This window comes from Salarias fasciatus, chromosome 8, assembly GCF_902148845.1.
Source record: "Salarias fasciatus chromosome 8, fSalaFa1.1, whole genome shotgun sequence".
Classification (NCBI taxonomy): Eukaryota; Metazoa; Chordata; class Actinopteri; order Blenniiformes; family Blenniidae; genus Salarias; species Salarias fasciatus.
The window spans coordinates 16,551,920-16,572,084 of NC_043752.1; the positions used below are offsets into that span (position 1 = coordinate 16,551,920).

Consider the following 20,165-nt stretch of genomic DNA (forward strand, 5'->3'; position numbering starts at 1 on the left):
CCTTTGAGGGTGTTTGCTTCTGTCACATCTTCCCACCGATGCACCAGTACACCTCACAGCAAAAATACCGTATTCTGGAATTGGAGCACCTCCTTGTCTGAGCCTGTACTTTCTTACGATTTACTGGCAAAGACCGAATCCAAACCAGTTTTCTTGTGACCTCTGTTCCTGCATGTCTGATTCCTTACGGTATCTCTTTTTTTCTGCTGGAGTGTCCAGTTTTCTCAGCCAGTCTCTGAAGTGGAGTCCAGCGGTTCCCTGGACGCCGTCCATCATCTGAACACGGCCCATGGGAGGCACATCATGCCAGCGTGTCTGTTACCGTTGGCTCTTGCACAGTACCACATCAAAATATGAATGGGTTTGTAAAGCGGAGGTGAAGCTGGCAGCCGGACGCAGAGTCTAAAAGAGATGTTGAACTGCTGATTTATTGAAAAAGATGCCATTCAGCGCACTGCGGCGGTGAAAGCAGGACGGGCCTCAGACAGACCTGAAGAATGCACAGAAGTGGAGCGTCAGGAGTTTGGCGTTAAACGCTTACAGATTCACATCAGATCCTCTAGTTGTCCTCTCAGAGTTGACAAGACTTCGCTAAAGACTTGGCTTCAGGGTCGGTCCTGTAAAGGAACCAAGGAGACTTGAACTAAATTGAATGCATAGTTTCAACTGCCAGAGTGACGTCTTCCAGTCGCATGTAAGCCTTTCTGATAGGTCACCTAGTGTATGTATTTTATTGGAAAAAAACAAACAAACTAGTCCCAATACACACCTGCCTTCAGGCAATGTGTAAATTATAATGATCCTGGAGAATATTTGTTGGAAGCCGCCCCTGAAAGTGTTGTGGTCTGGAGTAGGATTTATTTCCCCAACAAGTGAGATTCATTTCAATTCACCTTCGAACTAGCAAACAGATCCTGATGTAGTGGTGAAAGTTGTAGGCTAGGATTCAGTCCTTATTTCAAATAAATCAAACTAGTCCTTAACCTCACCTGACTCACCTGTCCCTTTTCTTGTTTCTACTCAATGTGCCCAACTCTAAATATTGATTTATATCGACTAATAAACATGTACAAATTATTTAAAAAATAATCTGATTGACAGTAAAGGAATAAACAGATTCAAACTGGTAAAGTCCTGCTGTTTAAGAGTGAGATCTGAAATATCTTATGACTTTTAATTTTTTTTCCTCTCATTGTTGATAAACTGTGATCTCGACACATTTTTTTACTATTATTTCTTCAGCTTCACCATTAATCTTTGCTAATATAGAATTCTGGTTGCGAAAGAAACACTGTAATGGTGAAACTCCTGTGTGTTTAAAAGAAATCGCACTGTTTTTCCTGTAAATGTGAAAGTAATTCATGCGCAAAACAATAAATTTTAAATGACTCAGTCTTATTATTAAAATGAGACAAAGAATAAAGACTTTTGCTTGATGTTTTCTGTTCTTTTCTGCTGTGTGGATGCTGCAAACCGGCAGGAGGAGGAGGAGGGTGAAGAGGAGGAGGAGGAGGAGGAGGAGGAGGAGGAGGAGGAGGAGGACGCACACCGATGAGGAAGACGCGCAGAGCGCTGTTGCGCCGCGTCTCGGTGCGTCTGGCTCGCTCGCTGTGCGGAGAGCTGGAGGGAGGGCCGGGCTGCATTCCGCAGAGGCTTCTGTCCCATCACTCAGAGAAGTTGTGCGTAAACTTTTTGGGATTGTTTGGTTTTTATGTGAGGAGGGAAAGCGGGTGAAAGCGCGAGAGCCCGTGCCAGCGAATGGAGAAGCACAAAGGTAAGAGAGAGAGAGAAGAGGATTTTCTGTATGTGTGTGTGAGAGTGTGTGTGAAAGTGTGTGTGTATCACTTACATGAGATACTGGCTGCTGACTCTGCTTACTAAATAACTGCAACCAGACAAGAGAGAGACCTTACAGCCTCACTTTCAATGTTTCCCAAAACACAACATCCTGCCTCCAGTGGACCATTAGAAGACGTTCAGATGCTTTTCATTAGGAGAAGAATGCTGATGTGGCTTTGCGCACTGTGTAACATGATTTTGAAAGCATCCTCAAATGAGTGTGATTCATTTGTGACAGATCTGTGCATCCATGCATTGTTTTTAAGAGAGAGTCTTTTAGTATTTGCTACCTGTGCCTCCATAAATCCTCCGACCTGTTGGCAGTCAGCCTCAAGAGACTGCATCAAACTGGAACCAGAGTCAGATGCACCCAGACCAAGAAGATGTCTCGTCGACAAGCATCTAAGTGGGATCTATTAAATAGTTTACGCTGCTGGCGACTGATGGTTTCCAATAGTTGTAACATTGTTCTCACGGCATTCCTGGGATTCCAGTGGTTTATTTGTTCATGAGGGATGAGCGAGGCCGCTTTAATGCTCTGTGATTGACATAAACAAAGTGCTTTTTTCAGCCAACCTGCTGAAAATCTAGTGGGAAAATAAATAAGCTTTTAACTTCCTGCCAATTCAGAGAGAGAGAGAGAGAGAGAGAGAGGAGGAGGAGGAGGAAGTATGCAGAAAGGCTGGTTAGCAGGGTTGTTGGGAGTTATCTTTGGATCTGTTGGGAGAAGGATTAGAAGCGAGCCACCGGGACGCTGCAGCAGATCTGGATGGACGACCGAAGCAAGTCGCTGAACTGGGAACAATGGCGAGCAGTCAGACTGAAATGGAATCAGCGCAGTTTGAAAGAAAACAGTCTTACTGCCACATTCCTGGTCACCAGCTGACGAGACAGCTCAGCGTGTTTACTCCCACAGTCTGAGAGTAAATAGTCAGTGTTGCAGGCAGGCAGTGCAGAGGTGTCCTTCTTGTTTTCATCCCAACTGGTGCTGTGATCTTTGACGTTCACTCAAACATTTTGACCATGAAACCGTTCATCAGTGAGCCTTGATTCATTGATGGACTTTTATGTACTTTAATACCCATATTTAATTCATTTCACATCACAAACATGAGCATTTTTGCAGTATTTTTGCTTACAAAGATTTATTTGAAGTGTTGCAGCCTAATCAACATGGATGTTTGATCTTAACCAGCTTTGGCAAACTGGATGAGGGCGAGATTTCAGTGATCATCGGTCAACATCTGTCAGCCAGTGGAAAACAGTGTCCAGTGTAAACAGAGCAGTGTAACGGCTTGTGTTTTTGGTCTTTCCAGCGATAATGTCTTTACGTCATCCGCGAAGGGCAATAAATGAGAAATGGGAGCGTATTAGATTAGAGAAGGGAAGAGGTTGGCAGCTGGAGTGACGCAAGAATGGAAACCTGCACCTGGTGGGCGCAGATTACAGTGGAGGGTTTGTTCAGGTTCAGTAAGGGCAGGAGTGTCCTCTTCCTGGCAGATCTGTCCAGGACTCTGGATTAGATACAGCCGCCGGCAGCCAGCAGAGGGGCTACAGCAAAGGGGGGAAACCGAGGAAAATCCAGCGACAAGGACTGACGTTATTCAGTATTCTGGATATGTTGTGTGTTTCTCAAACCGGAGTGGCGGAGGCTTTTCTCTCACGTCGCGCCAGACGTGGAGATCGAATTAGCGAAGCCACCTGGAGCGTTGTTTGGACTGAGCGACCTCTGGGCTGCGATGGGACAGTGTTGTTGCAGTGGAGTGCGTATTTCAGCAGCAGCTCAGCCAGAGATGATTAGCGCACTTTTTAACTCAGTCGCTGGCCCACTGCTTGCTTTGCCAACACCTCATTACAGCGCGGTGATGGCTCAATCGACTAAACTATTAAATAATCACACTGGCAGAAATGTTTATACAGTCCTTTTTTCACACAGCCGTGTTGACACGAGCTGTCTTGTTAAGTCTGCCCTGATCAGCTGATGATCTGCTTCCATATATCCACAGTAGGAGTTTATAAAAGAAACAGTGTCTAAATGACATACATGTGCACCCAGCCTAAACAAAATAACTGAACCTGTAATTCTCCCAAATTTTCCCACAATATGCACAGAAGCCTCTATTTATTTTTCGTCAGATCTTCTTCGGTGTTTATTATCTTTCTTCCTTCGTCAGTCAGTGCCTTCCACCTTATTCCCATGCTTGCTTTCCTTCCCATGTTATTACAGACGCCACTCGTTTTGGGATAAGGCTATGTTAAATTCACTTCGGTGCCTTCCTGTTCACTGGCCGGAAAACCGATGGGATCAGCAGAGTTAGCTCTTTTTTTCTTGTCTTCAGGATGAGTTGTCTTCTCCAGCAGTGATCTTATTCTGCGGCCACAGTGCCAACTAAGAATGCAAGACGAATGCAGACGGACTGATGGACGCTTGGATCAGCAAATGACTCATTGGAGAAATAATCAACTCCAGCTGAAATTTGACTTGATGGAGGAAGACACTTCGCAGCCCTGCGCATAGCGGTTTTGGCCCGTGGGCCTTATGTTTGATACCCCCGGCTAAAGCGATAAAAATTTGCAATCTGAGGGAAAAAAAATCGATTTACAATTAACTATGGTCCTTGATTTATGTATGTTGCATGTTACATAAATCACAGTAATGGACATAATACAGGAAATGAATTCAAACTTATGCCTCTGATGCTCCACATCAGTAAAAAAAATGAGCCAGACTTTGATGAATGGGCTGAATTCACTCATGCGTGTTGGTCTTAGTGTTTATTTAGCGCTCTGTAACACTTTAAACCAACTCCCCTTCAGCACAGCCCGCAGTCTGTCAACAGCAGTGATCGTGTCAATCGACATTACTCTGGGACAAAGGTGCTTTTCAGAGCGGCGCCACAATGTGACAGAGTCACCGGGTTTATGGTGGGTCTGACCTGCCGTAAGCTCCGCAGTGGCGGGCTTTACATGCGGGCCGCCGGGCCCGCCGCGGGGTCCTGCGGTTCACCCGCATGTGTGTCAGCGGATGAACTCGCCAAAGGGAAGTGAGAGGAGAGCGGGTGATCCAGGAAGCCGGACTGGGCTATAAAAATGATGAAAAGAAAGACGGTCTTCCTGCTCCGTGGCGGCGGGGTGCCCAGTGTGAGGTTTTTTTTTTTGTTTTTTTTTTTTTTTGCCCTCGGGGTCTCACTCGTGTAAATTTTCAACACATCAAACATGTCTTTGTTTATTGGCTACCGGAGCTCTGGATCAGACGGGTATTGTGTTTGTTTCTCACCAGGTACACTCTTGATGGAAATGGCATTTAGTGCAGTAGACAGACGCTCACACACACTCTTGTAATCGCACACATGTGCACCTTCGCCATCTCACGCTCTCCATGAAGCCCCCCCACCCACCCCGGCCACTTCTCTGTGGGATAATAAGTCAGCAGAGAAGCTTTCATGTGGGCGACTGAGGCGGCATTGCGAGTTACTTTTTATTTGTCGGCAGCTGCTTCTAGTCTCTCACTTTCCTTCTCATCTCAGGAAGAGTGGATCGGCTCGTAAAGCTTTCCTCTTTCTCAACAGAACTTTGATAATAGCCATGCTGTATGTTTTAACTGATAAATGACTGACGGGTTCATGCCCACACAGAGTGAGGAAAGTCAGAGAGAGAGAGAGACTCGGGACATTACGCCTCAATAGTGCCATCGTTTTCTGTGCAGGGATTGTAATCAGCTGCTTATTTAAAATGCCAGAGAGCAGCTTTAAGATTTTCTTGGATTCATTTAATCCAACAGTGGATCACGTGATCCGGAGGTTTGATCCGGGATGAGTTCTTACTGACAGTTGGATGTTGAGGACTTTGCTCAGAGAGTTTCAGCGTGATTCAGGTGGCAGAGCAGGTTATTTTGCAGTCGAGGAGATACCAACTACAGCGCCTTGCACGGCAGCTGGTCCCACTGATGTGCCAGCAAGTAAATATACTGTGAAATGATGAATGATGATGAGTGGTTTCCAAGCTGAAAATGCTGCATATCCTCAACGTTTCTCCATCCCTTCAGAAGACAAAGGGCTTCTTTTTTTTAATACAAAGAAGTCCTGCGTTTCAAACAGTCATTCGATACAGCGATGAAGAAATCTTTCCAAGAAGATATCCGAAACTTACATCCTTTTTAACGTGAAGGAACTGATCATTACCGGCAAAAAGCCGTCTTTCAGGAAATAACCTGCTGAAATGTGGATTTCCCAGTGTCGCACTCATCCATTCACCCAACATGGAGATGTGCAGGTGTTCTTCCCATTTATTTTGTTTTTGTGATGTTTGCGTCACGTTTAAATTCTGCTGTACAGCTTGCAGACACTTTCCTCCTCATGTCCTCACCACTTCATCAGACGGTCGAATCTCCACCTTCGACTCACTCTGCAGACACTCCTGTAACCCGCATCGCATCCTAATCAAGCCCGAGTTGCCCAAGTCGATCAGGGCCCCTTCCTCTAAACAGCAAAGATTAACTTGGGTTTTTGTGCGCTCATTAGCATGTTTTAGCTGTTAAACCTGCCTGATTTCTCCCAGGCCCAGGCTGTAAGACTCAATATAACGGAGACGGCACAGATCTGAAGGAACAATGTGAAGAAGAAAAGAGCTGAAGTCGAAGCGTGGGTTGAATAGATTCAATACTGACGGCAGAGGGAAGATGAAAGAAGACAAACTTGACTAAAAGAAAGGACTCCATGAGTGACTTCTCCCTTTACAGCTTTCGTCTTCAGTATCTGTTGCCCTTGCACCTCGATCGGTGGTTCAGCATGTTGGGCTGGATTGTTCCCAGGAGGAAAATCCCAGTGTTTAAACACTTGCTACAGCTCTGGCCTCAGATCCCTCCTCTCCTGTCTCACTCGGAGTTTTCCTGAAGCCTCAGCTTTCTCCTCTGTCTTTGATCATGTTCGCTCTCTGATATTGGAGCTTCTGTTTCCCTCCGCGACGTCTCCCCCGTACTAATCACACTGATCAAACCTGCTTAATATTTCATTGTGTTACATTTGAAAGCCTTGAGCATATTTCAGGAGAAGCTGTTATTTTTCATTGAACGAAAAAGAGAGATGAAACAGACGCCTACAAAACGGGGATGCTTTTTGTTCGCTTTCAACACTGCAGACTTTGGTTTTCATTTTTTTTGGTGATCAGAGGTGCAATAACACAGTAAATTGTTGATTCCATCACTTGACCACCTGGCAAATTTTTCCCAGGATTCACTTCTATGTGATAAAAAGCTTCGTATCGCTGTGGGCGAGTGGTCCATCTCTGGTCAATATGTGCTATTTTAATGCAATAAAACAGTAAAAGCTCCTTTTCTACTGTGTGGATGACCCTGTTCTGATCACTGAAAATGTCGATATTATGAATCCTTTCAGTTTCGCAGCTTATGAGTAGATCAAATTGAAACCAATCAGTATCACATCAAACTCCACTGGGTTCCGTGTGAGAAACTGAACCACATTCCAGCGGTTTTTACACACAGGAACACACTGCGACAGGAACTTTGAAACACTACTGACCTGGTTGTGAGAGCTCGAACTGGTCATGAGTGATTGCACGAGAGAAACTTGTTTATGAGGAAGTAAGAGGGATCAATACTGAAAGCAACGCAAACAACTGCAAGGTCAACCTTTTACTGCTTTGTGCATCCTGTGTTCCAGAGAAATCAGTGATAATAATATTTGCTGAATATTTTTTATATATATTTATTTGTTCTCGCCGACATAATAGATCCAAAAGTTGATGCTTCCTTTAAAGTTAAAACTCAGAGTTATTGTGGAAACCGTGAGACAGGAAGTGTTCATGCACATATCTGTAATCTTGCTCCCACTGCTTTGTTTTTTCCACTCTTTATTTCACTTTCTGCCTCGCTGTCCTGAGTTGCTCCAGCGGCGCCGTCAGACACAAACGGCCTCTTTTTTTCTGAAGTCATCTGGTTGACACCTGCTTTTTTTTTTTTTTCTTTTTCGCTCTGGTCTCCATGGCAATAACACCAAAACACAGCTTGCATTAATTCGGTCTTGTCCATGCAGCCGCTGCCCGACAGCTGAACCCAGCAGGCTTCAGGAAGAGCCGCCGATGCCTGCCAATCGTGATCGCGATCTGTCGATTCAAAGTCTGATCCTGTACTCGGCCGTCGGCTGAGGATCATCCGCTCTCGCTGCACTCCAGCAAAGCAACGTCTACGACAAGCAACAGATTCGTCATGAAGACGTTTTCCGTCACAGTCCGTTGTGCTTCTGTGTTTGGAAGTCAGAAAACACTTTCAGTAAATAAAACCGAGAAAAAAAAAAAAAAAGACTTCACTAAGTCTTGGTTCCAATTCTCTTTAATGCCACCACTTCCCTCTCAGCTGGAGCAGCAGCTCAAAATGTCAAATTCAACTGCGTCAGCTTGTCTGGTGCACTTGAATGGATCGCACTTGTTTTAACAAGATTAAAAAAAAAAAAACTGCACTTGTAGGTTTTGTTTTACAACAATATTCATATTTATGCTTTGTCTTACTTTTGACTACTTGGGAAATGTGTCGATTTGAGAAATAAATGGAGAGGCTGCTTTATTTTTTTCACACAGTCTAGTAATTACTGCTGCTGAAGTGCGTTAACACAGATTTATATTTACAAATCTTGAATTCATGAGTCAAAGCGGAGCTGTCGTCGTTTAGAAGGAAGAAAGTTTTGCGATATGAGTCACGATTCGTCAAAGTGTCTCACCTCAGTGGAGACGGCTGAATGTCACACACACACCACAGCTGAGAAACAGTTTATAAATACACAGCAGCACAGAAATCAGTCGTCACGTGATGAATTTATCATGGGATGCATCAGTCAGTGTGTAAAGAGTCACTGTGGCATTCGGTTCGTAGCAGATTTAAATAAAGCAAGCACATCTGCAGCTATTTCCAACATCTGCACCGCATCCCAAAAATACAGATGTGATTCAGAGAGCTGAGGAAGTCACCCAAACAGACCTTAACCAGCAGCTCCAAGCTGCGAAAGCAGGAAGCCGGGCTTACATCTCAGCCGTCTTCATTGCATCATCATCATCGGATTGAAGCAAAATCATAATGTTTTATTCCGCCTTGTTTTTTTTTTTTTGTTTCCTTTAACCCATTTGAATTTTTGGCCATTCAGATCAAAGCCATCATGAAAATGCTTGAAAGCAGCGCAAACATTGCATCAGTGAGACACAGGAAATATCCTGGAGTGAGAACTGACGTGCCGGAACTTGAGGAGTTTCTCTGAAAGTAGGACGGAAGGAGGGAGAAGTTGTTGGGTTTGGGAGATTACAGAGTCTGAGTCAACAATAACATAACAGATACAGACACACCAGAAAACTCAGTCAGTTCAGAGGTAGTCTGATTGAGACGATCATCTATGTCAGCTTCATTAATTAAGACAAGGCGCACAGGACTTGAGTTCAGTAAATAACATGTTCAAGTATGCCTACAGATAGTTTTAGCACCACAGACCTCAGAGTTCAGCCAAAATCTAAGGAATGGCTGTGTTTTTCTGTCGACCGTAGGCAGGGCCGTGCAGCGTAAGCACTCCGCTTGTGACCACTGATACAGCAGGAAACACTTGCCGAGCGTAATCTGGGGCGGGATGTTTTTCCCGCTGAGTATCTTCTGCAGCACGCCGGTGAGTCTCACGCAGACCACGGAAGTGTGGACGTGTGGACTGCAGGAGGAATCCGACAAACAAGTGGCCAGTCATTTTGTTGTTTTAGGAGTGTGATGTGCGATGGGAGTCAGCTCTTACCTGCTCTATTTTTTTTATTTATTTATTTATTTTTTTTTTTTACAGTTTTAAATCTCCACAGTAAAAACATCCCTGCGGTCTGGTCTTGAACTTTGATGGTCTCTCAGATTCCTCCCGGCCGTCCCACAGAAGTGAACTGTTTATGCTGCGGAGGCTGCGGTTACTCGATGGATGTGCAGTGGGCGAGCGGCCAGGCCGAAGCCCGCGGAGAGGGCCGGCTGCAGACCCTTCTGCCCCGTCAGCTGACTCTGTTTCCCAGGGTCCCCCAATCCAAAAGGCCATCTGAGTCAGTCTCTGCAAACACACAAGGAAGAGAGGCAGGGAAAATGTTTACTTTCATTCAGAGCAGGCAAACATCAGCGGCTAAACAGGAATCAAACAATGTTATCTGGATTTCGACATGTTGACGCCTCAGTTTTAGGTTTTTTACTCATTTATAATTGCATAGAAAATAAGATGCATTAGAATTAATTAAAAAAAAAGCCAGTGTGTGTGTGAGTGTGTTCAAGCCGGCGGTGTTTTCCTCACACGGGGCCTCTCAGCAGAAGTTGACTCAGCTTGAGTAGGAGTCATTAAAAACAACCCAGCTTGCTGCAGCTTTGGGAAAATCCTCTCGTCATCTCTGAGAGGCAAAGCTTACCGGCGTCTGACACCTTGTGCTGCGGAAAAGGGAAAAAAAAAAAATCCCCACTTTTCTTTAAAACAGCCTTTGATGTGCGGCATCCGAGGAAGGAGTGGACCCCCCCCATAAGACCGTGAGCCGGAAGGAGCCGTTAAAACAAGATCCTGGAGTTTTTAATAGAGTTCAAGCAGTAACAAGCAGCTTCCTACCTTTTTTTTATTAGTTTTTAATTTAATTTTGCATCAGAGTTCAATTACTGAATGAGATCAGACCTTTTTTTCCCCAGATAAATGGAAAAAAAAAGGTGTAAGTTGGACGCATATTTTATAAAAGATTGAATCAATGCTGTCTTTCCCCGAAGTCACCTCACATGACATCCAGGACCCTCGAACTGAATGTCATAAACAAGCAGTGTGGAAGAGGACATGACGATGCCAGATGATGGTTGATCTGTTATTGCAGTGGGAAGGTCATGGCAGTCCGTGAGTGTGTGTGTGTTGCTATAGTATCAGCAAATGTTTCTGCTTTGTGGAGTGTGTGTGGCTGTTGACATCATTTCCCACGACAGCTTCTTCATTCACTGATACCTGCCCCACCTTTCCCATTAATAGAGCCTTTCTTCTTCTTCTTCTTCTTCTTCTTCTTCTTCGTCCCCCCGCCTCCCGTCTTTCCTCTCTCACACACACTCTGAGGCCCACTCGGGCAGGAGGCTTATTCATGCGTCCCGGAGACAGCGAGGGGGGAAAACACAAAGAGCTCCCCACACGGCGGAGGGGCCTGTGAGCTCAGCGCTGACCCCTGAAGGATGTGTGTGGGCTGCACCCAGACTTCAGCAGCAAGCCCCTCCCTCCGCTGAACTTGACCTTTCACCAAACTCCCCGGAGCGACCGCAAACAGACTCGAAACTGTCGGCAGCGACTGACGAGTGTGTCGGAGTGCCAGCTGAAACGCTGACGTAGCCGACAGAACCGGCATGAGAAGACACATCGATGCGTTGGACCAAACCTCAGCCGTAAATTAAAGTATAATATTCCTTCTGTGTGGAAAATCCACAGGCGTTTTCTGCGTCTTGGCGATGGGAACGCTGGAGGTGTTGGTCTGCTGCCATTGTTTTGATGCTTCCGAACGTTCTCCCGCCAAGGAATGTCTCTGGGAATATTAAAAACATTGTTTTTGCTATAAATCTGAGTCCCACTTGTCTGTCTGTTGCTTCCAGTGCTGGACCAGCTCCTCGCGGAGCTCCACCGCTTCTTACTCGTCCTGGACAAGGAGACTCTGAGCGGGAACGCCACCGTGCAGAAGGGCTTGCTGTCTGACCTCCTCCAGTCCTACAGAACTGCAAATGGTGAGGAGAGACACTCAGAATCGTGTTTGAACCCCCGACTGAGCAGCCGCTGTTCCTGCCTTTTCAGTGTTTCTACATTTCTAACAATTCCTAAAGGTTTCAGTGTGAAAAACGTCTCCTAATCCCGCCTGATGTTCATCAATAACTTATTTATAGCTCACGATTCTTCTCTGCCTCAGTAGAAATCTGTGATTTCCAAAGCTGTGAGTCAGAAAAAGAAAAGTAAGACTTACTTGTTGCGCTGCCCAACAGCGGAGATCAATCTTCATTCTTCAATAAAGACATTTGTTTTCCTTTACAACTATTAAACATGACTTTCAACAGATTTCCATTATAGCAGAACATTGTTAAGTCACCGCTCCATCCAAAGCTGCTCAGTTACAGAGAAAACGCCTTATTAGAGGCAATAAATAGTCCCAAAACCTTTAATGCTGTCTCTAAATTCCTAATAGTGTGGTTTCAGTCAATACATGACCCGTTTCTATGTTTGAAGGTTAACCACGGCTGTTTACGTTGGTTGAGAAGCTGTTTAGACTGACCGGCCCGTCGTCTGCCTTCATGCAGGGCACCTTATGTAACATGTGGCCGTGCCCCGTGTTTCCCACACTCTAACAAACTTACAGTTTGGCCCGAGAGAAGCTATCAAACCGTCCACTCTGCTATTATTTCGCTATTTAAAACTCCGGCGAGCCACAATGTAATAATTATACTCACGCAAGATTGCCTTTCCTATTAGACCTGTCTTCCATTATCCCATCAGTGTTGCTAAGGACCTCGTTGTGGGCGCTGGATTACACCATGCTGCAGGTTTTCCAGCCTCCTCTGCAAAATTATTAAGGCTGACCTTGTTGACTTTTTGCAGCTTTCGACGGACACAAACGTTAAATGTCAGAGCGTCCTGTCGATGTAAGTTTTGTAAGAGCGGATTATTTTAATCATTCTCACTTCTGAGTCGATTAAAAAAAAAAAAGCCAGTTTCGCGTGCCCTCGTTGTTTCTCACAGAGCTCTCACGCACTGCTCCTCACTAACACACAGCAGCAGTCATGCTTTTCCATGTTCAGGTCCTGGACTCATCTCCCCATACTTCCTCTTCTGGCTCCAAGCTGTATCATTTTTCCGAAGCTGCATTTATCCTCTGGGGACGCTCACTTCCTTTGAGCAGCGGTTTATAAATAGCGTTTCAACTCTGTTCCCCCTTGAAAATCTGTTTTCACTGTACAGGCAAAACATGAGTTTTATTCTGCTGCTGTTTGCTTTCGCCTCTCGGTATCAGTTTCAAAGGAGAAGCCTTCTCCAGAGTATCGCCCAAGGTGGGAGTCGTGTTTGATTTCCTCTCGGGGTATAATCTTAGTCAGCCAAAATATTTAATTCAATGGAGCAACTTTTTCTGAAAAGTGCGCCGCCGCACCGGAACAGATTCCCGTAACAGGTTACAGTCCAGCTGCAGCAGAAAAGACGTTCATCCAGGCTGTTGATGTGGCAGAGTTACGGCCGTTTCCCCACCAGCTTGTAATTACCGCAGCAGGATTGGGAGTAGCATTAATCCAAACACTTCTGCTCGGGTTCTGTCACAGGCTTTGTGCGTTTCCGATTGTCCACCCTGACCTGTAAGCATTTACATTTCAGAACAAAGAAAAGCCGCATGAAATCACTCTGTAGGTGATTATTTGTTCAGTCAAACCAACAAGTCTTCATTCAGAAATCAGTCTGAATTATCGTTCATCATTGAATTTAAAAACAAACAAAAAAAAAAATCACTCCTAATTGTTATTTTTCTTTTGTAGATCAAATTGAAGCATAATCCCAAACTCGGCTCCTGTCCTTCCAGTGATAATGTTCCTTTTTCAGGAATGCTGGTTGTCTCTAACAGATACGCCGAGTTCAGGAGCGGCTCTGTATATCTAACTGTGTGCTCTCCAGAACTTCAAAGATAGCGGTGACACAGTGCTCCACTGTGCGAGCAAGGAGTCCTCTGACTAATGTCTGATGAATGCTCGCCACGGCAGGAGTGGGTGTCAATAATGGTCCCGTCTCTCCGCACAATGCCTTTCTTGTTTTGAGCGAATTTCCCCTTTTAATCCTGGATTTTTTTTCTTTTTTTTTTTTACTAATGTGTTGAAAGTTTGTTTGGCTCTGAGGTGCCATCAGATTTTCCCATCGGAAGTACAAAAGACTTCATACAGATAAAGGAAGCAAAATATGTGTGTATACGGCGCCGGGGCGCGCAGTGAAGGCACGCCGCCTCCGGAACATCAGAGCAATATAGCTTCAAACAACGAGGGTCACATTCCTGAGATGCTGCACTGTACAGGAAATTAAAGTCAAAGTTAGTTTTCAGAGCTAAATTTGGCTTTGGTAACCGGTCATAGTACAAATGTTTTCACACCAGAATGAAGACTTTTCCCTCCATTTCTGACACATTTGTAAAGTTATGCTGAAGTTATTTTTTGTGTAATGCTTTCTGTGTAATTAAAATGAATGTGATTCTTCAGAGAGTCGTGCACAGAGCTCTGTTCTGAGCTTTATACCAGCTTTAGACCTTTGCAGGGAATTCACACATGTGCAGGTTCTACGTGAAAATCTGGAGAACTGCTCTGCGGGTGAGACTCCTGTTAGTTTCATGACATATTCACACATGATGTTTGTTCTTCAGTTTAACAAGGTTGAGGTTGCCACCCGCAAAGTGGAATGATATTTTTGCTGAAGTGCAACACTCACCAACCGTTCACCTTAATTTTTTTTGTTGTTGTTGTTTTTTTCTGTTTGCATGCAGGCGCTGATGAGGAGTACATCTACATGAACAAAGTCGTAGTTACTGGGAAGGAAAAAGACGAGAAAGGTGTGAGTTTTACAAGGTTTCTTGTTGAACTGGGATGTTTTCTGGGAAAGTCAAACGACAATTTTAGCAATGACTACTACTAATAATAATAACACTAATGTAAAAATACAAAGTTTCAGGTAAATGTTGTATTTTGTATAACTATCATCAACCGTATGAATTTCATTCTATCTTTAAAAGTATAGTTTTTCTCCTAAAAGCTTTCTGACTGCACCTTTAATATGTTGTGAAAAAACACTGCTCATGGTAGTTTTATTATACCCAACATTCCTCCTGTTCAAACAATTGATCTTATCATTCCACATTTAAATGTTTTACCACATGAATCCTTCATCTTTTTGCACATTGTCTGAAATTATTTAAACGCCGGCGCAAAATAGTGCAAACAAATCCTTATTCTGATGTTTTGACTCGGTCCAAGTGGGTCAGATAGGACATACTTGTTGTTGTTATTACATCTCATGCTCAATTTAGATTCCACTGAATTGCAAGACATGATAAGCTGCAGCGAGAAATGGCCCCCTCGGCTTCCCCCCCTCCCCTCGCCCACCATTTCCTGTCTGTTTCTGCGAAGCTCCTCACCATCTGAGATGGACCTGTTTTGTTTGGACGGTGATGAAGAATGTGGTTTGAGCAAGCGGCAGACCTAACGCATATTTTCGGCAGCGACGCTGAGCGAAGCCGCAAGCTTTGTTTCACAGAGACTAACGGGAAGCCGAATGTGTGAATACGGAGGTTTCTTAACAAATGACCTTATGGCACACTTTGACTCTGTTTCACTGTAGAAAACTCACACAAACAGCGGTCTCTGCTGTGTTTACTTTGGGGCTGTTACATGCTCAAGCTGTTAGATGCTTTCAGATCTTTCAGCCATCTGAAGCAAGGGTCGCCACGTTTGGACAAGCTTATCAGTGGCTCCTTGTGAAGACAATCTAATTTTCTGGAGTTGGACGAAGTGAAGGATATCTTTGAGCCGGTGGACAGGCGAAGGGTCAGAGGTGACTTCCACCGGAGTAGATTCAGTCTCCTTGCAATAATAGTCATAAACGCTGGAGAGTTTTCTTGAGAGGAGGTTAGAGAAGGGTCCAAAGAGACCCCAAACAGGGCGCTCAAAGGGTTTGGGTCAATTTTCCTGCTCAGCACAGCTGACAGAACAGTAAATACCTCATTCGTATGAAACCGAGGACACAGCCAAAAGAAACGAGAGAATCTACCTGACTGAAGTAGGATCTGGTCAAGACAATTGGGAGACATTGGAACAGATATAAGAAATGTGGAAGTACATTAATCTTAATGCAATTTAATGCGATCAGCCGAGTACAGTTTGAGAAAAGACCAGAGTTCATAGTCTTCCTTAACTTTTGACAGCATAGAAGAGAAGTTGGCCTTAAATAAATCCTCATGTTTGTGAGTAATCACAATTCCAAGGTATGTAAAATTGTCATTTGCTGCTTTAAATGGAAAGTCGTGGAGGTGAAAGGTCTTGGCCGCCACATTAATAGGAAACAACACTTCCACCCAGGCTCAGCTTATACCCTGACAGCCGGCCAGCCTCTGAAAGGAGATGCAGAACTGCAGGGACAGAGTCAGGCCGGTCTGACGCATACAAGAGTAGGTCGTCGGCGTAAAGAGAGACCATCGCCTCCAGACCACTTTATACCTGTAATAGTCGAGTTAGAATGAAGTGCAATAGCGAGCGGTTCAGTAGCCAGTGCAAATAGTCAGGGACTGAACGGACACCCTTGACTTGTTGAAACGAGACGAAAAAACGTTGACTGAACGTTTATGGTCCTAATTGAAGCCTGTGGGTTAGAATAGAGCAATTTAACCCCAGATCGAAAATTGTGCCTTTTTTTATTACCTACATGCGTCTAATTTTTTGAATGCTTAGAGTGGATCTTTTTAAATGATGGTACTTTCGCTAATTTTGTTTGTAAAAATTGTTTAATATATCTTGAAATCCTGCACATATCTCAACGTGAAAACCATTTTAATTCTCTTTTCAGCATTAGTTATTAAAGTTGCAGAAAAATTCTTCAGAAATGATCAACTACAATGGCTTGCTGGTCTTGAGTTACTTACATTCAGAGACTTGATATTCACTCAAGAATACCTTATAATTTAGCACGCTCAAAGTCGGTCTCTTCTGTATTCATGGAAAATTTAGTAGTATAACAAAATTACACTTCTGTGTAATGAAAAACAACAACAAGTGGCCTGACTGGGCAGTTGTTAACAAACCCAACAACAGCACCGTCTTTTCCACCTCCACCCGCTTCAACAGTACAATCTGTCCAGTTTGAATATTTATTTTGATTTTAAAGGGATCTGTTTACATTTTTGTACTTTTGTATCTAATTTGGCCAATATGCAAATTCTGGTTAAAGGTAACTTACTAGGATCAAGAAGCACAGCGGCAGTCACTGATATCGACACTCTTTCTTCCAAGAAATAGACACAACACGCCAGAAAAAGAAAAAAAAAACACGCAGACACAATATATTTCATTTGACTCTTTAACGACTACAAAACAGATGTGCATGCTTTCGAAGCAGCAAAATATACACTTCTCAGTTTTCTGACAAAACCTCAAATCAGAATGTTAACACCGTCGTCTCTGCTACATGTGAATCTGCAAAGCAGAGAAACTTTCATTAGGTGTCAACAAGTGGCCTGCCTGTGAACAGTAAATATACCATGCTGACATGATTTAGTTGTTTTTCTAATATTTCTGTAACGAAAGATTGATATTCATTCAAACTTTGTCGACAGATCAAAGACTAAATGCATTCATAATTCATCTTTTTGTTGAATTCAGTTATTTATAAAAGCTGAAAGTCTTGCTTATACGTTGTCTTTTCAATCTTTTATGGTCCAGATGACAGATCAGACGGCCTGGTGAATGGAAAGGCAGCGAAATATGTCCCCGTACCACAGAAGGGCCTGCCCGACCTGCCGCCCGCCAGAACAGTAAGTGAAAATCAGCCCGTTTCCCATCAGCTGCTCAACATGCTGAAGGATTTGGCTCAACACGCACCACTTTTCAAGCCTCTGCTGCTGTGGTAGGAATGATAATAGCATAATTGACCCCAGTAGGGTTGTTGAATTCAATAAAGTACATGGTGGGAAGGCTTAGTGGGGATCATGATATCCTCCTGAATAAAGAAGAAGTGTGTTCGTCTTGTGTTACAACATCAACATTGTCTCCAACGAGCACCTTTTGCGGATGAACTGCTGTCAGGTATCGAAATAGAGTTTCATTGTGTTTCAGTATGCTCAAGAAAATACAAGCTTTTGGCCACGCAAGCTAAAACTATTTCCCACAACCCTCAGAGTCACAGGCTGGAGGCTGTGTGAAACATATTCTCCCACAGAAGCAGGTATTTAACGACTCGAGGGGCAGCAGCGCTGGAGAAGCGATTGCTCATGAGTGTGTGAGAGAGCTGCGGTGTGTGTGTATGTGTATGTGTGTGTGTTTTTATGTTGACTGGAAGGCCGGTGGCTCCTGAATTTGGCCCAGTGTGACTTCAGGAAAAAGGCAGAGAATGAGAGGCTTAGCACATCCCGTCAAGGCCTTTGAACCTTGCTCGCCCTCAGACACGCAGAGTCTCCTCTCCTAGTATAAACTACAGTAGCAGCTGTTGTTAATCAGAGGAAATGTTTAGTGTGAGCACGTGTGTGTAAAACCAAAATGCACTGGGACTCAGGCTGGTTTAGACAGAATCTTAGACTTATGTTTGAGCTTGAAAGCTATAACGATCATCACATGTTTGTCACGGTGGATTTCACAGGTGTGGTGCAGCTTCTGCAAATCCCCCAGATGTGTCTGGCGGATGCATTTCTCCTTCTTCGCCTTCTTCTTCTCCTTCTCCCCCTTCTTCATCCAGCTGTGGTATCACCGGCCCTGTCTTGGGAAGCCTGAGTAAACACGTCCACAGCGAGCCGCTTTTTGGAAAACCCTTCATCTGCCTGCGTGGCGTCCATTTGTCCCCAGCGATGGTGTATTCGAGGGTCAGCATGTGTTTGACTGTGAACGCGGAGTCCCCCCTTATCATGGCGGTGAACAGCGCCCCCTTGCTGTTGATGTAGTGCCCCTCCATGGCTGTCCACTGGCCCGTCGTGATGTTGTAGCAGTCCATCAGGCACCGCAGGAAGTCGTCGCAGGGTCCGTTGCGCATCACGTACAGGTTGTCCCTGTGGGCCGCCATACAGTGGCCGTAGCTCTGCGGTCGGATCATTGTGGTGGCGAGCTTCCACTCATCCCTGGCTGGGATGTATTCAAAGATGTCTGTGGTGTCCGGCGGTTTCCAGAAGCAGACGAATATCCGCCGGCGCGCAACAGCACAGGCTGCCGACGCCACGGGTCTTGGGGCGTGCTGTATGACTGTCCACTCGCCTTTCGCAGCGTCGTACCTCTCTGCTGCAGAAATTGTTCTTTTGTTGACCTCTCCTCCGATGGCGTACAGTCGGCCCTCGTGCCCCAGCAACGTGAAATCGTATCTCGGTTGCTGGGGACCTGGAAGAGTTGTCCAAATCCCCGATTCGGGGTTGTAGCAGAAGCTGCTGTCCACTGTGTCTTTGCCATAACCGTACACGCCCCCCACGATATACAGCCGGTTATCGAGCACTGCAATGCCGGCCATTAAGGTGCTGCAAAGAGTCGGGAGGTTCGTCAGATGCTTCCACTCGCCTGCGTTTTCGTCAAGGTAGCAAACGACCCTGAACGAGTCCTGTAGCAGCTCCATGGAAGGAGAGTGGGTGCCTAAAGCAATGAAAGCAGTGGGAGACAGTGATTGAGAGTATCTCAGCAGCTCGTCTGGGATTGAGCTCTCCGCTGCTTCTCTGAGGTCCTCGAAAGCATCGCAGAGAAAGAGAGCGGCGCTGTGAAACAGAGCGCGGACCCCGAATATCCAGGCGGCTTGATAAAGCAGGAGGCAGTTGTCCGAGTCGACAATGTCACACAGGTGCCGGACCAAACACGCGACCTGCAGAAACGCCGCGCACTCCACGGCTGCCACCAGCTCGTCCGGCTCGCCGATTTCGGGAACCTCCCCCCTGCAGACCGCCAGCGCGATGAGGAAACCCTTCGCTCGGACCCCTCCTCTCAGGTGGAGCTCGGCCTGCCGGCTCTCCTTCATGCCCGACTGAAAAAGGGCGCAGAAGAAGTCGCTGTGCCTGGCGAGAAAAGCCCGCTCCACGGCGAAGCAGCTCGCCTCCACCTTCACCCTCACCCAGCCGGCCCGGCGCTCCCCGGGCTCCGGATCAAAGGTCGCATTCTCCAGCGGAACGTCCTGGTGGATTCCCAGGCCTTCACGCTCGTCCATGCTCTCTGTGATCGCTCAGTGTGTGACTTGAGTGCAGATTAGCCATTTTTTTCCCTCGCAGCGCACGGTCAATAAAGGTTTGTGCCCGTTCCGTTGCGTCCCGTCTGCAGGACCCGAAAATAGAGCCGGACTATAGATAGCAGCTGCGCCGCTCGCAAGCGTCAGGCAGGAAAAGGAAAACTGTCGACATGCGCTGGAAGCGGCAGCGCGGCTGTCGGCAACCGGTCATTATCACGACCGCAGCACGATTGGCTGGCGTGAGTCGCACGCTGAATTATTCATGATTTTGCGGTCCCTGTAAATCCATGCTTATTTAGATTTTTGTACTTGCTGTTTTTTTTTTTTTAAAATTCAGAGGTATAAATTCCGAGTTAGTTGCTCGTAAAAGTTTGTGCCTACAAATTGAGAATCAATCCG

General features: G+C 45.4%; 2 protein-coding genes across 2 annotated transcripts in view; one reads left to right on the forward strand and one right to left on the reverse strand.

Annotated features, from left to right (window-relative positions):
• The first annotated feature begins 1,587 nt into the window (after positions 1 to 1,587).
• The window catches only part of afap1l2 (actin filament associated protein 1-like 2), a 30,119-nt gene continuing 11,541 nt past the window's right edge, over positions 1,588 to 20,165 (forward strand). The window contains exons 1-4 of the mRNA XM_030098665.1: positions 1,588 to 1,774; positions 11,456 to 11,584; positions 14,359 to 14,424; positions 17,303 to 17,394. Of these exons, the coding sequence (XP_029954525.1) occupies positions 1,759 to 1,774; positions 11,456 to 11,584; positions 14,359 to 14,424; positions 17,303 to 17,394 (303 nt within the window). The 5' untranslated portion in view covers positions 1,588 to 1,758. The remainder of the gene's footprint in view (positions 1,775 to 11,455; positions 11,585 to 14,358; positions 14,425 to 17,302; positions 17,395 to 20,165) is intronic.
• LOC115393668 (kelch repeat and BTB domain-containing protein 13) lies at positions 18,210 to 19,748 on the reverse strand. The gene has a single exon (XM_030098775.1). It carries the CDS (start codon positions 19,746 to 19,748, stop codon positions 18,210 to 18,212), a length of 1,539 nt encoding a protein of 512 aa, XP_029954635.1.

Bases quoted from the DNA above. Each gene is read 5' to 3' on its own strand.
- LOC115393668 (XM_030098775.1), bottom strand. From the start codon at position 19,748: ATGGACGAGCGTGAAGGCCTGGGAATCCACCAGGACGTTCCGCTGGAG.